General features: G+C 45.1%; 1 protein-coding gene across 1 annotated transcript in view; it reads right to left on the minus strand.

Annotated features, from left to right (window-relative positions):
• Positions 1–22,481, minus strand: part of FLACC1 (flagellum associated containing coiled-coil domains 1) — a 28,150-nt gene extending 5,669 nt beyond the window's left edge. The window contains exons 1-11 of the mRNA XM_066345886.1: positions 22,454–22,481; positions 21,394–21,553; positions 20,826–20,900; positions 15,531–15,579; positions 13,964–14,097; positions 12,071–12,164; positions 10,091–10,152; positions 7,590–7,687; positions 5,638–5,690; positions 3,812–3,911; positions 1,786–1,889 (exon numbers count right to left, since the gene is read on the minus strand). Coding sequence (XP_066201983.1) covers positions 1,786–1,889; positions 3,812–3,911; positions 5,638–5,690; positions 7,590–7,687; positions 10,091–10,152; positions 12,071–12,164; positions 13,964–14,097; positions 15,531–15,579; positions 20,826–20,900; positions 21,394–21,506 — 882 coding nt within the window. The 5' untranslated portion in view covers positions 21,507–21,553; positions 22,454–22,481. The remainder of the gene's footprint in view (positions 1–1,785; positions 1,890–3,811; positions 3,912–5,637; positions 5,691–7,589; positions 7,688–10,090; positions 10,153–12,070; positions 12,165–13,963; positions 14,098–15,530; positions 15,580–20,825; positions 20,901–21,393; positions 21,554–22,453) is intronic.
• Between the last annotated feature and the right edge of the window lie 3,270 nt (positions 22,482–25,751).

Genomic DNA, 25,751 nt, shown 5'->3' on the forward strand with positions numbered 1-25,751 from the left:
ACTGATATGAACAACAAATAGATAATTTTCACAGACATTATATTGAGGGAAAGAAGCTATATACAAAAGAGCATATATTGTGCAATTCCATTTATATGAAGTTTAAAAATAAGAAAAAATAATCTGTGGTGGTAGGAATCAAAGGAGCAGCTGTTTGGGGGCAAATCTTGAGGGAGATAGAGATTAACTGGAAAGGAACACTAGCATAATTTCTGGGTTGAGGAATATCCTTGATCTTGATTTGGGTATTGGTCACATGGGTATATATGTTTGTCAGAACTCATCAAACTGTACAGTTAACATCTGTGCATTTTGCTAAGTGCAAATTTTACTTGAGAGAGAGAACAGTCATTTACAGATTTATAGCCAGTGTCTCTAGAGGAAGAGGAGATGCATGCAGGCGAACACATCTCTCCCCCCTCAGAGGAATTGCTGCTCTTTCTTATTCAGACATCTGAGCTCTCTAGACCCCAGAAGCACTATTGCAAGTGCACCCCATTGCTTCATTGTTGTTTTGCTCAGTGACACAGTGAAATGTTATAAGTGGGCTTTTATTGGTGAAATTACTGGCTTTTCAATTAATGGTTAGAAATGGGCTCTTAAAAATGGAATATTTTGGCCCTGGCCAGTTGGCTCAGTGGTAGAATTTGCCTGCTGTGTGGATGTCCCAGGTTCAATCCCATTCAGGGCACACAAGGGAAGCAACCATCTGCTTCTCCACCCCCGCCATATCTCTTCTCTTCCCACAACCATAGCTTAATTGGTTCAAGCACATTGGTCCCAGGCGCTGAGGATGGCTCCATGGAGCTTCCACCTCAGGTATAAAAATAGCTCCGTTGCAAGCATGGCCCCAGATGAGCAGAGCATTAGCCCAGTCAGGGGTTGCCGGGTGGACCCCAATCAAGGTACACGTGGGAGTCTGTCTCTCTATCTCCCCTGTTCTCACTTGGGAAAAAAAAGGAATATTCAAGATATCTAAAATACTTGAGAGACACTCTCCACTTTGCATTAAATAGGTACAAGAATCTGACAAAGCTTGTAGCTTTTGCAGTTAGGAATGGGGTTTAAGACCCCAAAATGACCCCCAGACGGTCTTGTGTCCTGCCTGGGAGGAGCTCGGGTTGCCTGATGCAGACTACAATAATTACAGAATGATTACAGGAGCCTACTTCTGTTAATACCATCACATATACCTATGATGAATTTCTCACGCACCCCCAAACTCAGAGAACTGGTGGTATAACTGCTTGGAACTGCTGGCTAATGTGTTTGTTTAGGAGATGTTCACGTGTTTGGTAGAATTTGGTCTGAGACCAGCTTTCATTATTACCTGTTATCAGTGTCAAGATTATAGAGGGGTGACTCACAGGAGTAGCTAACCCTCACAACCTTTAACTTTTAGGGGGCTACCCTTATTTACTAAGATGTGTACATGACCAAAGTTGCTTAGTTTAATTTGCAAGAATACTTTTTCTCTTCAGGCATACTCAAGAATGGAAAGAACAATCAGAGACTGGGATTTTGGCAAAATAGGGAATTGCAGCTTCTGTATATATTTCACATTCTAGTATTTCCCGATTAATTATAATTTTTATTCCAATAACCTTGTAGTGTGGCTATCTAGATAAAGGACAGCTAGACTGTCTATATACTTCCACATTTCCCAGGGAAGCTGGGAATGTTCCCAGGGAGACAAAAGCTCGCCCACTTCCCAGGGCACACCTGGGAACCACATCTCCCATCAAGACGGCACATTCAACCACCTGTGTGCTCTGGCCTCATTACCTCCTTCTCTTGATTGACGTTCTCAAAGACAGCACTGTAGGAGTAATTCAGTTTCCTTTTTTCCTCTTCTGACTCTAACTCAAACTTTTTTGTTATTTTCCTTTCTGTAGAGGTAAGAGGAAATCACATACATATGTAAATGTGGGGGAGAAACAGATGCAGAGAGAAAACCAGACTCTTTACAAATAAGAGAAAGTCCAGACTGGGTCAAACCCAAGGTGCTTTCAACCTGGTCTTCAGCCTCTGACGAACACCTGGAGGTACTCGAGAGCGAGGTCAACACGATGGGATTTACCTCTCATGTTTCTTGTTCCTTCGTGTAGCTTATTTTAGATCTGTTGCTTATTATTTTGTTTATTCTCTCTGCTAAAGTAACCACTATTCTTTCTTGAATATCCTTATCTTAAAACACAGCTCTTGGCTAACATGACTTTTCAAGCAATAAAATTTATTCTGCACTTAGCCCTGGGATAGAGGTAGGTTTTGGGGGGGCTGCAGTAACTGCCAGCAGAGACCCAATCAACACTGAGCAGGAAGAGGGAGTGGGAGGGGCTAACACAAATTTCTTATTCAGCATCACAGTGCTGGGATGGATAAGGAGGCAACTCCAGGGCTCACGAAAGCAGCTAAAGCCTGGTCTTCCAACACTGGTTGTAACATCTTAACTCTGACAACATGATGTGACTGTACTTAGAGTAGCTAGGGGTCTGGGAGGTGACCTGGGCTATGCTATGCCAGAATTCAAGGCAAAGCCTCAAACAGGAGCAGCTCCATTAAGAAGCCTTAACTGCAGGGTCTTCATGATATCTTCCAGCAGCCTAGCATCCCCACCAGGGTAAGAATGGCCTTAAGAATTAACTTTCTCAGGGAGTATCTGCATTTTAGTTAGTAATTTGTTAAAATCAACTATATTTGACATGAATTAGGTTGGGGTAGGATGTGGAATAAGTTTGTAAAGGCCCAACTCCTACATCAACTAATCCTCTAGGCCAGGGAACAGACTTCATAACTTCCTCTCTCCTTTTCCCATTTATTAAGATGCTCAGGGCCTAGGCTGGTTGGCTCAGTGGATAGAGTGTTGGCCTGGTGTATGGATGTCCGGGTTTGATTCCTGGTCAGGGTATACAGGAGAAGCAAACATTTGCTTCTCTCTTCTACCTCTCTCCCTTTTCTCCCTCTTTCCTTCCTGCAGCCAGTGGCTCAGTTGGTTCCAGTGTTGGCTGCAGGCCTCAGGAAAGCTCGTTAGTCTGAGAGTCAGCCTCGGGTGCTAAAAATAGCTCAGTTGATGCAAGCATCATCCCCAGATGGGGTGCCAGGTAGATTCTGATCAGGGAGCATGCGGGAGTCTGTCTCACTGTCTCCCCTACTCTCACTTAAAAAACAAAACAAAAACAAAAGATGCTCAGTAGGTGTAGGAGGTTCACTTACAGAGCATTTTGTCTGATCCAAACTCTGTGCCAAGTGTTGGAAATATTAAAAATATATAGCAGTATATAAATGTATCAAATCAATATTGTATACCTTAAACTTATACAATGTTATGTTAATTATATCTCAATTTAATATATATCTCTATCTAGATATATATGTATCAAACATGGCTTACTTGGTGGGGTGTGAGAATAGAGTACAATCCAGTACAATGGATTGTGTTGCCCCTTCCCCAAGAACTGAATATTTGAAACCTAATTCAAGAACTTTTTTTCTGGAACTTTGGAGTCATCTTGGAGATAACAAATTCATATTCTTACAGAGGTCCCAAAACTTGTTCTAGCCTATGATGGTCAAACTTGGAATCAGTGAGTTTTAGAAAGTGTAGGCTTAGAACCTCCGGTAGCTGAACTTCATAAAAGACTCCATTCTTATAGCAATTTCTTAAAAACTCCAAGCCCCTTTCATTCAGGAGTCTAGCCATGTGACCCGTCACCCTTAGTGAATCCAAGGTCACCTTCTCTGAGTCTAGACCAAGTTCAATGGCAGTTTTTGGTGCCCTGGTCATCCAGAACTCAGAAGTTTGGGTACTCACTTTGCTGTAGCAGGATCTTTTCCCGTTCCAGTTTCTCATCCTTCTCCCATTTGGCCTTCTTCTGGGACCACTTATCTTCCAATTCATCATGAATGCTGTCCTGTGGAGGCACAGAGGCACCCTGAAGAAAAGGGGGCCTGAGAAAGGCAGCACACTGGCCCAAGGCCCGGGACTGGCCCTTCGCAGCTTCCCTCACCTGGGACCCTTGCGGGGTGGGGTGGGGGATTTTACACGGCTGACTGGTAAAATCCAGCCCAGCCCCCTGAGAGCTGCAGGAGCCTGAACGTCAGACTCTGTAGGGTGTTTGCCTGCCGGAACTGGGCCTCCTTTGAAGACAGGTAAGGCTCCCCATGTTGAAGATTCACATATCAACATATCAATTCCTGCTAAATCATGAATCACTCATAAATAGCACACAGAGAAACCAGGGAAATGCCTGGTACTTCATTTGAACACTTAGAAAATAAGATGTTTTACAGAGACCGTCCATTTCCCTCAGCAAATCTGACTTCCTTTGTGGTTGAAGTTGAATAAGCCTAACCAGCGGTCAGCCCCTGTTGGTTGGCTCAGACCCCGTGATGTGGGGCCTCAGCCTGGGGAAGGCCCGGCCCTGGATGCTGCCAGTCAGGCCTCAGAATCCCGACTCCCTTCCTCGTCAGGTTAGCAGCAGAACTCACACTGGGCCTGGCATCAGAACTCATTTGTAATTGTGGCCATTTGAACAGGGCTTCTCTCATCATTTTCAAGACTGGTGGGCAGCTCAGTCTCCAGACTGAACTCCGAGAGGCCCCGATGGAACCATACACAAAGTATACACAGGGAATCGGGGCAGCCTACTTGTTCATCAAGCTGAGTTTCTCTTAGGTCTGGCCTGTGGCGTTTTCCCTGACTGCATCAGGCTGTATCAAGCTACATCTTGAAACTATGTGTTTTGGATACAAGCTTAAAACTGAAACTGTGCATGGTAAATTGAATTTCAGAAGTGGTGCTGCTGCAGAACTTGATTCCCTCCTGTGATAGCATGACCCACTATCCTTGTTCACCTGGGACTGGGTTGTTTCTTGGCACTCCAGACTCCCAGTGCTAAAACCCAACAAAAGTTCTGGGCGGACTGGGATTAGCTGGTCTCCATAGGGTGGAGGTCTGCTGCCTCAGCCCTTCGCAGTCCACTCCCTACCTCCCACTGTCCTGTCCCTCTGGGAAAAAGTCCTGCTCTCGCTCTGTCTCCGGGCCTCCATTAAATTTGCTGATTAAATGAATGGGTTATGTTCTGAGATGGCTAGAGCATTAGGATGTTCTGCTTAGTGGCAGTAGTGCAGAGTGATACAGTCTTTCTGGATGGCAATTTGGCCCAATGTATCAAAGGCCTTTACGATGGTTATTCCTTTGACACAGCATGCTACTAAAATCAAAGAATCAAGGATGCCACAAGGTACAAATATTAACAGTTGCTGTCTTCGGGTGGTGATAGTTTTTTTCTTTTTGTTATTGCTGTTGTTCGTTTATATAGTTCCTTCATATATACATATATATGAAGGATATATAAACACTGAGCAGGTATTATTTTTGTAATCACAGACACATTTTTCAATGGGTTTCTTTAGGATCTGGGTGATTGACTTGTCACACATGAGAACCATCACAGTCTGAAGGTTCACTCTTCTCCCCGGGTGCAGTTAGTGCCTGCCATTTAGATCCAAGGGCACTGGGTATCTAACAAGATTATTTTCTGGGCCAGAGCTCTAGATTCATCCCAACATCATCAAGCAAGAGACTGAGCCTTGCTTCTCTTATTCTTATAACCCAACAGGAGCTCTGCGTCTCACCTGGTATATATGAAACATGGTCTTCACATACTTGTACTCCTTTTCCATCTCCTCTAGACAAAAGGAGAACAGTAAGGTCGTTATTACCACTCTGAAATGCACACTCTCACATTCAAATATGAGCTCTCTTGCACACCGTTCCCGCCTCAGACTCATCCCCTAGGCCAGGGGTCCCCAAACTTTTTACACAGGGGGCCAGTTCACTGTCCCTCAGACCATTGGAGGGCTGGACTATAAAAAAAAACAAACTATGAACAAATCCCTGTGCACACTGCACATATCTTATTTTAAAGTAAAAAAAAAAACGGGAACAGATACAATATTTAAAATAAAGAACAAGTAAATTAAATCAACAAACTGACCAGTATTTCAATGGGAACTATGCTCCTCTCACTGACGACCAATGAAAGAGGTGCCCCTTCTGGAAGTGCGGGGGTTGGGGGGCTGCAGATAAATGGCCTCAGGGGGCCACATGCGCCCCCTCTCCCCGGCAGGCCGTAGTTTGGGGACCCCTGCCCTAGGCAGTGAAGCCATGGTGTAAAATCCTCTGGAAGCTTATTAGAAACTCAGATGCCTGGACCCTACCCTAAACCTAATGCATTGACCTCTTAGAGGAGAGGCCCAGGATCTGTTAACATGCTTTTCAGGTGATTCTGATGGACAAAAGGTCTGAAAACTAAGCCCCAGGGTAACCCTGAATCTTTGAAAGAAGAGAAGCAAAGTTTTGTAGCAGGCACCTGCCTCTCTCCTTTTTTTTTTTTTTTTTTTTGGAGAGAGGAGGGGCGATAGGCACGCTCTCACATGTGACTCAACTGGAATCCACCCTGCAACACAGCCTGGGGAACATGCTCTAGTACCGAGCTAGGAGCTATTCTTAGCACCTGAGGCTGATCCGCTCCGTTGGAGCCAGACTTAGTGCCTGGGGCCATGCTAGAACAGTCGAATCACTGGCTGTGGAGGGAAAGAGGGAGAGAAGAGGATGGAGAGGGAGAGAAGGGAATGGAGAGGGAAAGAAGGGGATGGTGAGGGAGAGAAGGGGATGGAGAGGGAGAGAAGGGGATGGAGAGGGAGAGAAGGGGATGGAGAGGGAAAGAAGGGGATGGTGAGGGAGAGAAGGGGATGGAGAGGGAGAGAAGGGGATGGAGAGGGAGAGAAGGGGATGGAAGGGAGGAGAAGCAGATGGTTGCCCTTCCTGTGTGCCCTGACCGGGAATCGAACCCGGGACATCCATATGCGGGGCCAACGATCTATCCACTGAATTACTGACCAAGGCCTGCCTCTCTTCTTTTAAAGTAACATTTCCTAGTGTACATTGATTTTTAAATACATGTTCTCTTTAAAAAACTGGGAAGTCAGCCAGGTATAAATACCACCATTAAAAAGTGATATTTAAAAAGGCAATAGAAAGGGAGGTTATAGAATTTCTTCTCTCTGTGGAAATTAATCTATAAACTCAGAATTTTGAAGAACACACGCTTTCTTCTTCTCAATGGCAGCATAAACAATGGGATAAAATGGCCAATGCACCCATATAGACTATAAGGTCTTACAAATCATAGTATGTCAGAATTTAATGAAACACCATTATTTTGCAGGCGAGGAAACTTGTTGAATTAGAATAGTATTATATTTTCAGAACTTTAAATGTACTTTAAAGAGTGATTTCTCACTTTGATAAAGGCAAGTATTATTGTCCTCAATTCCCAGATGGGAAAACTGAGACTTGATATTAAGGGACTTGCTTGTATCCCAAAACTTGGGTGTAGGACATTGGTAGACACAGCTTCTCTATCTTCAGTTTCATTCTCAACCACTCCCTCTCCCTGAGTTTCAGGAGGAAACCTTGATAGTCTAGCTATAGCCCATCCACTGCCATGAGAGCTCCTTAGCCTACACCCACATGGCCAGTACCCTCCCTTCACTGTGGTCATTCTTCCAGGTCCTGAACATACCTAGTTTTTCCTGGGCAGCCAACTTCTCTGCTGTTAAGGCCTCTTTATAGTTGTTCTCCAACTCCCTGAGCTCTGCTGCGTGAGCTTCCTTGAGCTCCCTATGGGACCCCGGAAGAAGGCCACAGTCATCAGTGAAAAGAAGTCCAGAGTTGAGCTGAGCTGTTATATTCACCTGATCCCATCCCTCCTCCCTCACACAGGAAGCTGGTGTGCAGGCTAGGGAACCCGCACCTTTTTTTTTTTTTTTTACAGAGACAGAGAGAGAGTCAGAGAGGGATAGACAGGGACAGGCAGACAAGAAGGGAGAGAGATGAGAAGCATCAATCATCAGTTTTTCGTTGTGACACCTTAGTTGTTCATTGATTGCTTTCTCATATGTGCCTTGACTAGGGGCCTTCAGCAGACCAAGTAATCCCTTGCTCAAGCCAGTGACCTTAGGTCCAAGCTGGTGAGCTTTGCTGAAACCAGATGAGCCTGCACTCAAGCTGGCGACCTCGGGGTCTCAAACCTGGGTCTTCCGCATCCCAGTCCGACGCTCTATCCACTGCGCCACTGCCTGGTCAGGCGGAACCCGCACTTTTTGATACATTCTCTGGACATCCATCCAACGAAGGGGAAAAGAACTATTGTTTTCACCAGTCACTATTTGAATGAGGCCAATGGGTGCCATAGATGCTCTCTAAGAGCACAGTCTTGAAATTGTGGCTACATTAGCTCCCTGGATAATCTTAGAGTCCAAGGTCTCTTCAACCTCCATTCTAGTGTTCAAGATGAGTGTTAAAATGAAAGGCTATATGAGCGGTCAAGCCAAGAAAAGACGTGAAGAAATTTTAAATACATATTGGTAAGTGAATGAAGCCAATCTGAGAAGGCTGCAATCGTATGATTCCAACTATCTGGCATTCTGGAAAAGGCAAAACTATGGATACAATCAAAAGATCAGAGCAGTGGTTGCTAGAGTTAGAGGGGAAAGAGGGATAAATAGGCAGACCACAGAGGATTTTAAGGCAGTAAGTCTATTCTATATGATACTATAATGGTAGGTACATGCATTATACATTTGTCAAAACCTATAGACTGTGTTTTGAGAACGCCAAGAGTGAACCCTAATGTAAACTATGGACTTCGGATGCTAATGATGTGTCAGTGCAGGTATATCAATTGTAATAAATGCACCATGGTGGTGCAGGATGTCAATAATGGTGTAGTGTGCCAGTGTGCAGTAAGGGGGTATATGGGAATTGCACCTTACATTGTAATTTAGAACCTAAAACTGATCTAAAAAAAAGTCTATTATAAAATAAGTTAATTATAAACTAAATTTTATTTATTTATTTATTTATTTATTTATTTATTTTTAAGAGAGGAATGGGCCAGCAGTGTGAAGGAGAGACAGAGGGATAGAAACATAGATTTGTTTCTGTATGTGCCCTGACTGGGAATCAAACCAGCAACCTTTCTGCTTCGGGACGATGTTCTAACCAACCAAGCCATCAGGCCAGGGCTCATTTATTTATTTTTTAGAGAGAGAGAGAGCAAGAGAGAGATACAGACAGACAGGAAGGGAGAGAGAGGAGACATAAAACTTGTAGTTGCAGCACCTTAGTTGTTCATTGATTGCTTTTTATTTCTTTTTTTTTTTTCATTGATTGCTTTTTCATATGTGCCTTGAACAGAGGGCTCCAGCTGAGCCAGTGACCCCTTGTGCAAGCCAGTGACCATGGGCTTCAAGCCAGAGATCTTTGAGCTCAAGCCAGTGACCATGGGGTCATGTCTATGATCCCCCGCTCAAGCTGGTGAGCGTGCGCTCAAGCCAACAACCTCAGGGTTTTGAACCTGGGACCTCAGTGTCCCAAGTCAGTGTTCTATCCACTGTGCCACCACTGGTCAGGCTAAAAAAATTTTTTTTAAGTAAGTCTATGATTCAGTTAGGAGACTTCTGTCCATAAGGGCTCTTGAGGCTACTCTGGTGCCCAGGGGTTAGCGTGAAGGGGGTTATTATGTGGGCTTCCTCACTACACAGACAACACACCTCTTTTAGTTCCCCTTGGTTCATCTTTAGGGCTCTGGCTCCTGCTCCTCCCATACCTTCTTCCCACTTTGCCAGGCCAGACCCAGCAGCCGGGTGAGTAGCAATAAGAGAAGAGGAAGAGGAGGAGGAGGAGCCTGGGCTGAGAACAAGTTTTCTTTTTTACCACAGACATCTCATATAGAATAAAAAATGGCTCTTCTCAGCAATCAACAAAAAGGGATATTATAATGAAAATGAAATAACTGTATGAGAAAGTATATACAAACCAGGAATAAGCTTCTCTGTGCTACATTTGAGTGGCCTCAAATCAAACTATCCCGCTCTCCAGATGAGATGAGGCATCTCGTCTCGCCGAGCCCGGCCGCCCAGCTCCGTTGGCACGGTCTGAAATCCCAGTGAGCTGAAGTCCCACAAGGACGCAGGAGCCCCGGGGCCTTCCGCACACAAGAGCCTGTGCCAGAAAACATACCTGTTCTTCTTTCCAAAGTCCTGCTTCAGCTCCGCACAGTGGAGCTTCATTTTATTGAAGAGCTGAAAATGAGCCCATCATTAGCCACACAAGATTGAGGACTCCACTCCCAGTCCGGAGAAGCCCTCTCCTTCGTGGGGTACACCCCCCTGCCCACGTTTCTCCATTGTTAGTGAGGGGACAGAACTAGCCTTGGTTGTTCAGTATGGAATCAGTATGTAGTGTTGGTACATGGAAACCATCTCTGTCACTACCAGGTTTTTTAAAAAGATTTTATTTATCTTTTTTTAAAAATTCATTTTAGAGAGTGGAGGGAGGGAGGGAAGGGAGGGAGGGAGGGAGAGGGAGAGAGAGAAAGAAGGGAGGAGGAGCAGGAAGCATCAACTCCCATATGTGCCTTGACCAGGCAAGCCCAGGTTTTTGAACTGGTGACCTCAGCATTCCAGGTCACTGCTTTATTCACTGTGTCACCACAGGTCAGGCCGTCACTACCAGGTTTTGTGAGCAGGTCTGGTCTCTGCCAGACTGGAGTCTCTTTGTAGGAGTGCGGCCTTTGAACCTTCGGATACATAATTCACTTGAACGATCATTTCTTGAACAAAGGGCTTGGCCCGGAAGATCCAAAGAGGTCCAAGACTCAGAGCCTGCCTTCCAAAGACCAACAGACTTTAAATCCAGTGTTAATGAATTGTCACGGGCAGAACTGCTGTGTCACAGAGGCAGGATTTTCTCACTTATAAGAGATGACCCTCCGCTGTAACACATCAGGTCCTCTGGCCACTGTCTCAGGAGGAATGGACACTTCCAAACCAGTTTGCACTGACTGCTAGCTGAGACCAGGACCCAGGGCTTGTCCTTGTCCCTCTCTGACTAAACTGTGGTACCAGGACTCCTCCATTCCACAGTGTCACACAACAGTTTGGGGTGTTTACAGGTGGGAGAATTTTAAGAATTACAATCTGTGGTCCCTCCATGGAAATAATTTCTAAATATGTCTTCAGCAGGACTGATGCTTTAGTGAGTGAAACTGAGCATTTTGCCCAATAAAGGTAAATACTGTTATGTTAATTATTCAGCTCCTGAGACTCAAATTTCTTTCTGTAGAAAGAAATCACTAACCTGGCAGGGTTGTCAGATAAATATAGTAATGACTCAGTACCAGGGACAGGCTCAGTCTGAGTCATAAGCCGGGTTCCTATAGGACTCAGAAGCATCTGGAGCATATGAGGGGGTGAGGGATTGGCTTGCTGGGAATTCAACCTTTTCAAGTGGGTTTCACTACAATAGGTGTGTGTGTGTGTATGTGTGTGTGTGTGTGTGTGCGCGTGTGAGAGAGAGAGAGAGAGAGAGAGAGAGAGAGAGAGGGAGAGAGAGAGATTCTTATTATCACTAGTTTATCACTCCAGCCCAGGCCACCAGGCACAACTGCTTGAAGTGGGTAAGAAGAGACTATAATAAAATAGATGGCAAAGTCTAAAGGGGGTGTCACCACAATCCCCAGAAAACTCAAAGAGTGCAACTGACATCAGCAGAATCTGAAGTGTGGATTTTGGTAGTTTCAATAACAACAGGAAGTGGTTGCTGGACGCTTCTGGGTAGCTTTTGAGTAACGCAGGCAGCACTGACTGCCGGTGCTCTAAGCAAGAGCCTCTACAACCTTTGAACGTTAACTCACCACCAGGCAGGAAATGGCTGGCGCCCCCTAGAGTGAAGAGAACAGTAGTGTCGAACATGCCCATGTTACCAGAACCAGAAATTGAGTTAGGCCTTGAGAAAGGACTTGAGTTCTTGCAATTATGGATGAGGATGGATAGAGATATACTACTGGGTGACCGTGGTCCTATCTTCAGAGCTCTCACCTAGACAATGTGGCTCCCATGAGTCAAGTACTTGGCATTATGCCTGGCAGATAGCAGGTGATCTGAAAATCTTGGACTTTCCTGGACCCATAGCGTGTTGGCTGACTTAAGGATTACTCACCAATTTTTCTGTAGACTGGTGGTCCCTGTTCATTTGCTCTATTATCCCTGTCAGCTCTGAGATCTGCTCTTCTAGGTCAGTGATGATATCAGTCCTCCTGGATAAGTAATTCTTCAATCAGCCACAGAGCTTCTATTTCATGCCAGTCATGCCCCTTCCTGAGCATGACTGGCTGTGGCCTGGTGAGAGCTGAGCCATGTCCTGCCCCTGCTCCACCGTCACCAAGGTCGGTGAGAAGGGGGAGAAGGGTGGGGAGAAGGAATTTTGCAATAGGATGGTTGAGACTCAAATATGGCCTTTCGGGTAAGCTAGTCAGAACTAAGCAGGGTGGTTTGGTGGCCTTGAATAGAAGGGAAAGAGGAATATGTTAGAAATGTATTAGGGTTTGACCTTGATGTGGTAATGATAGTTGAAATGGAGGGGGGAATAGTTAAGAAAGTTAGGAAATGAGAAGGTGGGGAATAGTTTTGATGTTGACAGTGGACCATAGACAAGGAATCGGTCAAAAACTGGATGAGGCGGGGATTTAAGGGAGTGGCTTTCAGACTTGATAAAGGTTTTCTGTGCTTCTAGGTCTGGGATGTCTGTGCTGTCTAAGATTATTCAGCTCTATTTGGTTGAGCTGGGGTAAACAGGGTGTTAGGCAGTGCTGTGTGAAGTACAGCAGAAAAGAGGTCTTTGATTTGAGAGGCTGAGAAAACAAAAGGATGTTGGAGGAGAGGGCATCAAACTACGAGAAAGAAGGAAGGGTATGAGAAAGCTGAACAATAGGGAACTCTTAACAAGATCTTTGATATAAACAATACTCACAGCTTTACCAGGGAATAAAACAGGTATGGGCTATACTATTTTATTATGCCACAACTGGTGACAACTTCCTTATTGAGGCCAAGAGGTGGTTGAGGGTGCTGGCTTGACTGTGGGTATATGGCCCATCTCTCCCCGCAGAGAGCTTTGGACGAGCAGGGCAAAGAAAATGAGGCCTGAATGTTTCCCTGGAGGGAAGACAGAGACTGGAGTTTGGTTTCTTTAGGCCAAGTTAGATCATAGTGACTCCATACATGGCCTCTCTCAACAGTGGGCTTATGTGTTCTTCAGCCTTATCCCCTGTGTGAATTTCTTCCCTAATGAAACCACTGCTAATAGCTTAGTTGTATCCTTTCTATACACTTACAAATAGGTAGGTGTGTGTGTATGTTCTATTGTTATTGTTGGTCTTTTAGATTTCTGCTTTGAAAAAGTGATTTTCACAGCAATTCAAAGCTCAAAGAAGAGACACTTACTGGGAAGCCATTGCAATAATGCGGATAGGAAGTAAGAGATGGGAAAGGAGGAGGTATGAGAGATTTAGGAGGTAGAATGAAAAGGATGTGGCTTTACAGGGCATTGGACAGAGGGTGGGTGGGGCTTGAATGATGGAGGATGACAGTGAACTCAACTGGGATGGAGTTAGGCCAGACTCTTCCTTGCTGCATCTGCCAGAGGCATGAACTGAGTGGTACCTTTGGACATAATGAAAAGGGGGTGCACACTTGGGCCTCCCAGAAACCTTGACTTTACTTTTAGTTCTCACCCAACAAATTTGGACTATTTTATGAATATTTATTTCATTAGCTCACCACATTCAGGAAAAATCACTTTCCTTTAGTATGAATTACATTACGCCCAATCATTTTCCACAACAGCTGCCTGACTTGACCTTTATCCTGACCAGAATGGGATTGGAGCAGAGAGGTGGAGAGGATCAGGCTCAGGGCTGAGGCGTGAAGTGACCTGCGGTTCGTCCATGGCAGGGACCCTGTGACTGGGAGTAGACATTAGAATCTTACCCTTAAGGCCAGGCCCAGTCGGGCAGGGAGAGGTCTGAGCTGCATGTTGGTCCAAAGATATTACCTGGGAATTTTGACTTTGTCCATGATCTCTGACTTCGAACGCCTTTTCTTATCAAACATCTCATCTCCGAAGGTGACAGAAATCTGTTCCCTATTCTGAAAGAGGCGACAGTCAGGTGACACATCAATTACTTCCTGAATATCAAGGTGGAAAGTAAGATAATATCGCAGAGTGTTGAGATTCCTCCAAATCTACCAGTGCCCTACTCACATCTAGAAATGGAGACATGAGATGGGAGTCCAGGGCCCAAGTCCTTCCTGTGCCCTCCCCAGGTTTCCACTCACTCATACTCTAGACTTCTTTACTGAGATTCAGTCACAAGACTCAACTGGATCCTAGATGTTTCCATAGGCCTTTCAAGCTCAACATTTCTAAAACCTAACTACTGACAGCCACCCCCTACTCTACGCCCCAGTCTCGTTCCTCCTGTTGGTTCTCTATCATGTCCAGAGCCAGGAGGCAATGAAGCATTGTGGAAATCTCTCCATTTTCAGATTTAGACAGACCTGAGTTTTAATCCTGACTCTGTCACCATAGTTATACAACATCTCTGTGCCCCAGTATCCTCATCAGAAAATAAGGGACTTCATGAGGATAAAACAAAATAACACATGAGAAAATGTCTAGCACAGTTGCAAAAAATATTTTTTAGTCAGCTCCTCCTCTGTCCCTCACCAAATGCAAGTCACAGATCTGGGCAGGGCAACCAGCCGTCATAAACCTGGATACAACTGTACCTTCTAGAGTTGTGCAGGATGCCCCTACAGGTCACAAGTCCTGCCGCTGTCATCTCCTAAATGTATCTCATCCTCATGCTCTCCTCTCACACCCCTGCCCCGCCCCTGCCCCAGGCCACACCATCTGTCTCTTTGGCTCTGGAGATAACTTCCCAGTGGCCTTCTCCACCTTCAGTCTGGCTCCCCTAAGTTCATCATCCTCTCTACCTGGAAGGTTATGACAGTTTGGTTTATTTTTTCCCTGCCCATTAAGGGACTGCATGATTTTTTGAGGGGGATGTAGGGGAGAAAGGAAAATAGATAAAAACAGAAAGTAGTAAAAAGCACCAATTATATCCCCCCAGAGGGTGTTTTTCTAAACTGTGACTCTTATCTGGTCGCATGCCTGTGTCAGACCCATAACGGCTCCCAGACACCAAAAGGATTGGGCCCAAACCTCCAGGCAGCTGTCAGGGTCCTTCAGGTTTTGGTTCCCATATCTCTCCAGTATGCTCTGCCCTGCCCCCCTCGGGTGTGCCGGTGGCTCCTCACCCAGCATTTGTGGATTCCCAAGTGTGGGAGAGGGTTTCCTGCATCTGAATATGAGCTGTTCCTGGCCTAAACAAGGCAGCCGAGAAGTAATTAAACACTCTCTCTGGAGTCTGGCTGAGCCGAGTTCAAGTCCTGATCCTGACACTTAGCAGCCACACAATATATGCAGTAATTCCGTATCTCCTCATAGGATCATTGCAAAGATTCAATGAAATAAGTACATGTTAAAAGCCCCATGCCTACACACAGTAGGTACTCAATAACTGTTAATCCCACCATCTTTTTTCGTTTTTACTCACAGAAGGTAAATCTTTGCTCTCCTCTTGTTTTCCTAAGTGGCTTTTCACTCTGCAAGAGAAAGGCATGCTCAGAAGCAACCGGAGAACAAAGAGAATTTCCAAGCTCAGGAGCTGTGCCCTGACCCCACCACTCATCTGTAAAAAGTGACATTCCTGGGATGATCTCTGAGGCACCTTTCAGCTCTCAAAATATTATACTTTAGAAAATAGGGACTATTAGCCCTGGCTGGTTGGCTCAGCGGTAGAGCGTCGGCCTAGCGTGCGGAGGACCTGGTTCGATTCCCGGCCAGGGCACACAGGAGAAGCGCCCATTTGCTTCTCCACCCCTCCGCCGCGCCTTCCTCTCTGTCTCTCTCTTCCCCTCCCGCAGCCAAGGCTCCATTGGAGCAAGGATGGCCCGGGCGCTGGGGATGGCTCTGTGGCCTCTGCCTCAGGCGCTAGAGTGGCTCTGGTCGCAACATGGCGATGCCCAGGATGGGCAGAGCATCGCCCCCTGGTGGGCAGAGCGTCGCCCCATGGTGGGCGTGCCGGGTGGATCCCGGTCAGGCGCATGCGGGAGTCTGTCTGACTGTCTCTCCCTGTTTCCAGCTTCAGAAAAACGCAAAAAAAAAAAAAAAAAAAAAAAAAAAAAAAAAAAAAAGAAAATAGGGACTATTTAATGGACCAGGGATAATTGGTACACAGGTTGTGATAAAATGGCAGTAAAAAGTGGGAAATCAAATACTAGTCTAATAGAAGAACCATGCCTAAAATAAGGGCCAAAGAGATTTAGAGTAAATAAAGACCCAAAGGGCTCTCCTATGAAGATGGTGCATAATCTTAAATGCACACTTTTTTAGTGACATGTATGTTGTCTGCACCTCTCTTCGCATTTGCACAGAATTTGGTGTTCTAGGACCCAGAAATTGCCAGTTAAGATAACTCAGGCTAGCAAAATGTTAGTTACTATTTTGAGATCATAATGAATTTTAGTTTTCAGATACAGAAACATGAGTATAATATTAGATACACAAGTATCAAGAGTATTCATAAGGCCCTGGTCAGATGGCTCAGTTGGTTAGAGCATTGTCCTGGAGCACAGAGGTTGCCAGTTCAATCCCTGGTCAGGGCACATACAGGACAAGATTGATGTTTCCGTCTCTCTCTCCCCCCACTTCCTCTCTCTAAAATCAATAAAATAAACAATTTTTAAAAGAGTATTCATAAGAAAGTTCACCTAGAAGGCTGAAAGGTAACTACCTTGTGATGTGCTGACATGAACAGGTAGGCCTAGGTATATGCTGCTAGGGTCTCTCCCCTTGGCCTCAGCATGTACTCATGTACACACGTATGCACACCACTGGGCAATTACTGTGAAGAGAGAACTGAAACCTGCTCTAGAAGTTCTATTTCCTCGTAATCAAACCAACCACAGCACCACTAAGGCTTGTGGAGCTGGTTACCGGGGTGGGCCCGGCCCAGAGTCTACAGCTGACTCTAAGGCTTGTGGAGCTGGTTACCAGGGTGGGCCCAGCCCCAAGTCTACAGCTGACTGGATGTGCGGAGTGGTGTTGGGAGGACATTTCCTGGTGGAAGCACTTCTACTTGGTTAATAACCACTGGTCCGGTTTAGATCTCACATCTCCCAACCCCAGAGTGGTACCTTCAGAGAGGCACTGAGGACTCTCTTGAGAAAACCATTCTAAGATGCAGCTACTTTAGATGCAATCACCAACCTTTGATTTTAACTTTCACTGACAAAAAAAAAAAAAAAAATCTGTATGTTAAAAAATGGATGTGAGTGTACAATATATATACTGATAATGTGATGAAGCCCACATGTGATTTAAAAGATTTAAAACCATTTAAAATGCAACTTAATTCAAATCAGTTACATGCTCCCAATTCAACTATCCACAGTGACAATTTGATTTGTTTTCTCTGAATTTAGAAAAGCCTTGTGGGTGGACCACTAGGTTCCCTGAGTCTCTTTAAAAAGCTGACCATGACCCTGGGCTTGCCTGGTCAAGGCACATATGGGAGTTGATGCTTCCAGCTCCTCCCCCTTTCTCTCTCTCTGTCTCTCTCCTCTCTCTCTCTGTCTCTCCCTCTCCTCTCTAAAATGAATAAATAATAAAATAAAATAAAATAAATTTTAAAAAAAGCTGACCATAGATTTGAGTTTCTTTTTTTGCTGTTAGTATATCTCATTGAGCAAACCGAGACCTTCCATAGCATTGCATCAGCGTTAGCACTTCTGAAAGGGTCAGCGTGTAGCCACATAGACATCCACTTCGTCAGATCATTTGTTTCTCTCATTGAAAAGTAAAAAATAGATCTAGAATGATTCATCTTTACTTTTTGTCCTTGTCAACCTGTTATCAGAATACTCCAATTACACTGACCAGATTTTGACTCTGTTGACATCAATCAAAGCACTTCACACTTTCTCTCTTAGTGAATTCAGTGAGTGGTTAATATACACAAACCACAGTGCTCTGTACCAAAAGAAATGGAATGAGATGTGATATTTTCATTTAAGAGAGAAAAAGAGGCAAAATAATAATAATAATAATAATAATAATAATAGAAGAAGAAAAGGAGTTAAGTGCCATAAAGAACTGCAGATAAAAATGATTTACTAATTGTGTCTCTTAGGGGTTGAGAGCACCCAGCTACTGCCATTTTTTAAGGCTCCTGATATAATAAAAAACAAAAACAAAAACTCCAAGAATGGCTGAAACAGTGTCACTACAATTGAGTTATAGTTCATATTTAAGAATTAAAAGCTTTAACACAAAAAACACATTATATGTTTGCAAGAAAATGATAGGATTTACAAAAAGGATGTAATTCAGAAAGTTGAGATAGCGTGTTTGAGGACTGAGGCCCATGGTAAAAGTTGACTCGTGAGCAGTTTCTTCCTGTCCCCATTTGAATGTCACGTCTCCAAGAGTGAGGCCAGGAGCCCCGGGCCTCCAGTGCCTGGCTGCTCCATCTCCCTTTCCTAGTGCTGTCTGGACAGACTTGGAGGCAGGCTGCCATGGAGACACCAGGAGAGGCTACACTGACCAAGTGTGTCTTCTTTGAATTGGTCTTAGAAGACAGCATGTTTCAGGGAATAATTTGTTTTGAAAGATCTCACTGGAAAGTTATAAATATAATCAGCAGGTCTTTGACAGAGAATTTTTTAAATACTCACAAAGTGTTCCTCACTCGATTGCAAAGCCGGAGGAGGACAATGTTGGCAGGGCCTAACGTCGGCAGTAAGAGCGGAGGTGTGGGTGTTAGTGAGGTCTTTCCCAACAAGAGGCCTTGAGCTTGACCATTAAGACGGAAGTTAGATGAGCTCCATGGGTGAGATGGCACCAGCGGGGCGCAGCAGGGTGCCAGCACACATAAGGAACTGTTTCACTCACACAGGCATTCAGTGCATCCCTTTTTAGGAATGGATCCAATTCCCCTCAGGCTTTGCCACCACCACTCCATGAGACAATTGCCTTTGTTGGCACCAAGATGCAGGCTAATAATCCAGCAGGACTCACCATATGCTGGGTGCAGGGCTCTACGTACCATATGCTGATGACTCTCAGATGTGTACCCACAGCCCAGACCTCTCCGACCTGCTTTCCCAACGGCTTACTTGATACTGTCACTTGGCTATTAAGACATATCTTGAACTGCCTAAGCTCAATCCCCTATGTATGTGCGCCTCCCACGGTCTTCCCCAATCACAGAAAATGGCAGCTCCATCCTTCCTGTTACTCAGCCAAAAATCCTGAAGTCAGCTTCAACTCCTTTTGTTTTTACTTCCTACTTTATACCCATCCCATTAGCAGATTCTATGCTTCCTACTTTCAGAATATTGCTAGAATGTGACCACTTTTCACCGCTTCTACAGTTTCCACCAGGTTCAATCACCATCATTCCCTGCTGGGTCCCTGCAATTACATCGTACCTGGCCGCCCTTGGCCTCCCCAAGGCTTGTGTTGGCCACTGCAGTCCTCATTCTCAATGCAGTAGCCCAATTAGTCCGTTCAAAATGCAAGTAAATGGTAAAGTCCTTACAGTGGCCAGCAAACTTCGCTGTATAAATTTCCTATTGCAGTTGTAACAAATTACTCTAAGGTTAGTGGCTTTAAACAATCCATTACCTTACAGTTTTAGAAATCAAAGTCTTCAGTAGGTTTCACTGGGCTGAAAGCAAGGTGTTGGTAGGGCTGTGTTCTCCCTGGAGACTCTGGAGAAAGTGCGCTCCCTTGCCTTTTCTCTGTCTTAAAAGCTAAGAACTGCACCACTCCAACCTCTGCTTCTATTGTCACATCTCCTTCTCTGAGGCTCTGACTTCCACTTTCACATATAAGGACCTTGATGGTTACATGGGGCCCAGCTAGATAATCCAAGATAATCTGCCCATCTCAAACATAATTCCATCTTCAATCTTATTCCCCTCTAGCAAGTAAGAGAACATGGTCACTCTTTCCAGCAGTTAGAACATGGACATCTTTGAGGACCATTATTCTGCCATATTCTCCCCCTCCGTTACCTGGCTGAGCTGATCTCCCACTGCTCTATCCTTAGTTCCTCCATTCCTGCCACACTGGCCTCTTTGCTTTCCTGGAAAGGGCCCGATTTGCCAAGCAAGCTCCTTCTCACAGCCCTTGTACTGCTCCCTCTGCCTGGAATACTTGTCCCAGATGTCAGTGTGGCTCTGGTTGTCCCCTTTACAGAGGATCTTTTCCTGGTCGCCATACATAAAATAATAACTGCAAGTCTCAGGAGAGCACAGACTTTGTTGTGTTCTGCTGTTTCCCATACCTGAAACAGTGCTTAGCAAATACTAGTTGCTCAATAAATATTTTCCAAATAAATGAAACACAAAGACTCATGCAAAGACATAAAGTAAGTTACATATCTAAGCTTATAAAATATGGCTAAAAGCTTAAATGTAAATATAAAAACAGAATTGCAATTTACAGGAAATCTTAGACACAAGAAAGTAATCAGTAAAGGGTGAAACACCACCAATAGGAGGCTCTTGCCTGAGACAAGCATCAGGGATTGTGGAATTGTGCCCTTTTTAGGGCAGGAAACAGTGGTCAGCTGGGAGGTCATCTGTAGTAGTTTGAAAAGCTGTGGGTGCAGACTCTATAGGTAAGACCTAGGTTTGGTGGAAATCATGGCGGGTTCTGGCAATTCTCTGACATGCCCGGCAGCAATTAGTTCAAGTTAGGTAAGCATGTGAGGCCATGGAGGGAGATGGTTTCATTTGCATCCCTCAAACCATTCCCACCCTATAGACATGCAAATACATACGTTGGGGAGACAACAGGTTTTCCTGTTGGTTGGACATAATTTTGTTTTTTTGAATTTGGAGGAGGAAGAGTTAGCCTAAAAGGAAAAAAAATAAATAGCAAAAGAGAGAGAACTGGAAGTGCAGAAACCTGTTTATGGATTGCCAGATTAGGCAGATCTTCACAGTGACCCAGAATTGGAATATGCGGGCTGGCAACCTCAGGCCGAATGCCTTGACACTGTTCACTGTCCTAGGCGGTCCCTGGCTTGGCAACACAGCTTGTCCCCCAATTCCCAAAGTTCTTGGTCCCATATGGAGGGTCTACTGCCATGGGGCCCTTTGGTTGGAAGACCCCCTTCCTCTGCCCATCTAGCTGAGATGTCCTCATTTAAAATGACACTAAGCCTAGGCCGGACTGGCAAGAGCAACATGCAGCTAGCAGCCTGGCAGGGAAAGTCTCGCAAAGCTAGGCTTTCTGGCCCTCTTGTGATTTTTGCTACCACATTGTTTTTGGAAATCTTGTGAGAGAAAGAGGGCTGCAATGGACCTCAAGTCTTCAGGCCTTAGTCCATCCCAAGTCACCCTTACTTGGGTTTCCCTGTGCAGGTCTTTCGCGGTGGATGAGGGGTCTTGATTAGCTTCTGTGGTCCCAAGTTCCAGGGGTCCCAGCAAGTGCAGTAGATGAGAAGGTTGGGGTACATGGCAGGAGGTCTGGGGCTGTCATGGCTGCTAGGTCCGGAGGCCCTTGCTGAAATGGGGAAAAAACAGCAGAGAGTTACACCATTCAGCGTCAAAGCAACAATACTTAGAGACAAATTGGGAAGCCTCACAGCACAGATCGTAGATTCTGGAAGCTGTTTCTATGGTACAGGATCTTGACTATAGACTCACATCTCACTCCTTGTTATCCAACAGGCTTGACTTGAAAGCAATTAAAAATTTGCCATAACTGAGCACTTCCTGTGAGCCAGGTACTCAGTAAGTGATCAATTATTCCTATCCCAATTTTATTTTTTATTTATTTTATTTTTTTATTTTTTATTTTTTTGTATTTTCTCTGAAGCTGGAAACAGGGAGAGACAATCAGACAGACTCCCGCATGCACCCGACCAGGATCCACCCGGCACGCCCACCAGGGGCGACGCTCTGCCCACCAGGGGGCGATGCTCTGCCCCTCCGGGGCATCGCTCTGCGGAGACCAGAGCCACTCTAGCGCCTGGGGCAGAGGCCAAGGAGCCATCCCCAGCGCCCGGTTCATCTTTGCTCCAATGGAGCCTTGGCTGCGGGAGGGGAAGAGAGAGACAGGGAGGAAGGAGGGGGGGGGGGTGGAGAAGCAAATGGGCGCTTCTCCTATGTGCCCTGGCCGGGAATCGAACCTGGGTCCCCCGCAAGCCAGGCCGACGCTCTACCGCTGAGCCAACCGGCCAGGGCCCCTATCCCAATTTTACAGATGAGAACACTGAGGCTTAGAGAGGTTGTGGAGGTAGCAAGCTGCAGAGTCGGGAACAGACGGAATTCTGCTTGGCTCCTAAACCCTTGCTCTCCCATCAGGCCACACTAGCTGTCACTGAAGTAAAGAGAAATCCCTACAGCAGGTCCTGCACAAAACTTTGTGGAAAATTAGCTCTGTCACTCAAATTAAACTCACCCGCCCGAATTACAGTCAAAAATCTTCCTTCTTGGCTCCATAAAAAGAAAAACAAAAATCCCTATTATGAAAGTTTGCATGAAAGACAACTACCAGATAAACATGATCACACTTGACCACACTTGTTTATTACCTTTTTTTTTCTAGATCCCCAATAAAATGAGTGCTGGAATAAAAAGGGTTTAAAATCATAAGAACAAAGAGAGTAGGAGAGGAGACAGTATTGCACAAGTGACAAAAATGTACATTTGGCACAGCACCTTCCTCACCTAGCACACCACAGGAAGCTACAGCCTACGTGCCCACTAAGTGGGTATGAACCAGAAGGAACCAAATCTCATGTAAAAGGCCCCAAAAGACTCAGAGCTTGGAACTGGTAGATAATTTAATGATACAGATCTGTTGACCAGATCTGCTGGAGCCTGTGGTAGGTCAAATAACGCTCCTTCCCTCAAAACATGTCCATGTTCTAATCCCTGGAACCTGTGAATATGTTACTCTTTTGTGTCAAAGGAGCTTTACATCTATGATTAAGTTAAGGATCTTGAGATGGGGAGATTATCTGGATTATTATTGTGAGCCCAATGTTAATGCAAGCATCCTTATAAAAGGAAGGTGGGAGGGTCAGAGTTAGAAAATGGTCAGGTAGGAGTGATCAAGAAAGGGTTCATAATCCAAGGAAAGTGGGAAGGCTTTAGAACAGGGGTCTCAAACTCGTGGCCCGCGGGCCACATGCGGCCCGCCAAACAATTTTGTGCGGCCTGCAGACTAATCCACGAAGTTCAAAATATTTTGGATAAAATTAAGTAAACCTAGGGGCCTACTTGTATTTTTCATTTCTCTAGCATCCTAGCTAGATATTAGCTTAGTTAACAGCAGTTGTGATGCGAACTACAGTTTCTGGTCGTTTTGTGACACTGAGTAAACTGCATGTACGATTGTGCTTGTTGTACTGATTTTTTTTTGTTTTCAACTGCAGTGAGAAAAGTGTTGCGTAACAGTTGCCTTTTGTAGACCTAGTGCGGCCCGCCGAAAGGCTGTGATCTTGCTCTGCGGCCCACATTCTGAGTTGAGTTGGAGACCCCTGCTTTAGAAGCTGTAAAAGGCAAGCAAATGATTCTCCCATAGAGCTTGCGGAAGGAACACAGTCTTGCCCACACCTTGATTTTAGCCCAGTGAGACGCATTTCCAGAGTACTGATCTCAGAACTATAAGATAATAAATTGGTGTTTTAAGCCACTAAATTTGTGGTAATTTATCACAGAGCATTTGTAATAATAATTTTTTTAAAAACCACAGAAAATTTAGGGGAACTTTTGCAATAGAAACATATTTATAGAAACCTAAGAAAATAAAAATTGCATAATTACTCCAGGTTAAAAAAGATTATATAAAAAAGCAAACATAATCATAGTAAGGTATATTTATGTAAACACTTAATACTGATTTAACCAAAAAGTAAACTGTGACTACAATTGGGGGGAGGGCAATAGAGGGAGAATGAGTAAGTGTTGAATCCTCATCTACCATAGCAAGAAGTCAATAGTGAATGTCTAAAACTGAAAGATTAACAAATTATTCAGAAGTATGAAGTTAAGTTCCAAAAGAAATAGCTTAAAAAGTTGAAAATAATTACCTCTAGAGAGCCTCTAGTCTAGACAGTGTACTGAGGAGCAGAACTGAGAAGGGAAGGGGGGCAGAAATTGTAACTTTTCATTAATGACTTTTAACACAATTCGATTTTTAAATGATGTTGGGGAATAATTGATAAAAGTTAAAACTAACACACACACACAAACAAAAACAAAAAGGACTTACGAGAGCCATGAGACCAACAGAAAGATTACAAGGGTAGCAGATTCAACTCAAGTTTCTAAGCCAGTGACTGGTTTCCAATAGCTCACTAGAATGAATTTGCTTAAGAATCAGATGAAAAATAAAACAAATCTTATTTTCTAACATGACTGATTCTTTTTTTAAAATTCAGTGAGAGTAGGGGGAGGCAGAGACAGACTCCTGCAGGCACCCCTCCTGGGCTCCACCCCATAAGCCCAGTAGGGGGCCATGCTCTGTTGCTCAGCAACCCAGCTCTTCTTAGCACCTGAGGTGAGGACATGGAGCCATCCTCAGCACTGGGGGCCAACTCACTCCAATCGAGCCATGGCTGCAGGAAGGGGACAAAGAGTGTGAGAGAGAGAAGTGAGAGGGGGAGGGGTGAAGAAGGATGGGCACCTCTCCTGTGTGCCCTGAACAGGAATCAAACCGGATCATCCACAAGCCTTGCGAGGCTCGACCACTAAGCCAACTGGCCAAGGCCATGTGACTGATTCCTGAGAAACCCAGTTATGTGGTCTAATGACTTTTAGTGCTAAAAGAGACCTTAACATTAAATATATACAATTTACAGATGAGGAAACGGACTGGGGGCCATGAAGTGACTCTGGGACACCCGTACATACGCACTCAATAGCAGAAAAACTGATAGCTCCTGCTGTGAGTACCATGCTGGGAGATACTGAACACTTGCACCTTGCCCTCAGAAAGTGGGCACGTACTAGAGCAGTAGTCTGAAAGGGAACTGAGTGAGCTGTCGAGCCAGGGCAAGAGACAAGGCCCTGAAGAAAGGCAGACTGTGCAGGAGGGGCTGGCCGGAGGTCTGGGACCAGGGCATGGTGTGAAGAAGAGATTAGGGATAGAAAAGAGGCCAGGAGGCTGGGTTAAGAGCAAAGACCTAAAGACCAGGTGACTGGCCTCCATAACTAGCTGTTTGTACTCCCCTGCACTTGGGGCTCTGGTCAGGAGAGCTCAGAGAGATGATGAGGTCAGGGAAGAAGATGGGGTGGAACAGCCCAGGTGTGAAAACAATGCCACAGGGGCTAGAATAAGGTGAGAATCCGAAAGGAGACTACAGCAGCAGCAAGACAATCAGTAGCTCTGCTTCTGTTTAGGATCTTGTATGTCTTCCTGGGGACAGGGGTCAGTCTTGAGGCGGCAGTGGGAGGCTCAGGCAGGCCGGCCAGCAGCTAAGTGCCTCCCTGTTCCGTTTCTTGTCTGCCCATCTGGACTGTGCCGTCCTTGAAGGTCTGGACTTCACCACGTCATTCTCTGTGCCTGGCACCGCGGCTTGTCCACAATGAGTGCTCGATCCATATTTGCTGTTGGACTAATAAACTGAGTTACTGTAACCACAGGGATCAGCTCAACAAGGAGAAACAGATCCACAGATGAAACTGCAAAAAATGTAACGGTCATTACAATATTACAGATAATATTTAAAAAGGCCGGCGGGCCAGTGGCG

Source organism: Saccopteryx leptura, chromosome 7 (assembly GCF_036850995.1).
Source record: "Saccopteryx leptura isolate mSacLep1 chromosome 7, mSacLep1_pri_phased_curated, whole genome shotgun sequence".
Classification (NCBI taxonomy): domain Eukaryota; kingdom Metazoa; phylum Chordata; class Mammalia; order Chiroptera; family Emballonuridae; genus Saccopteryx; species Saccopteryx leptura.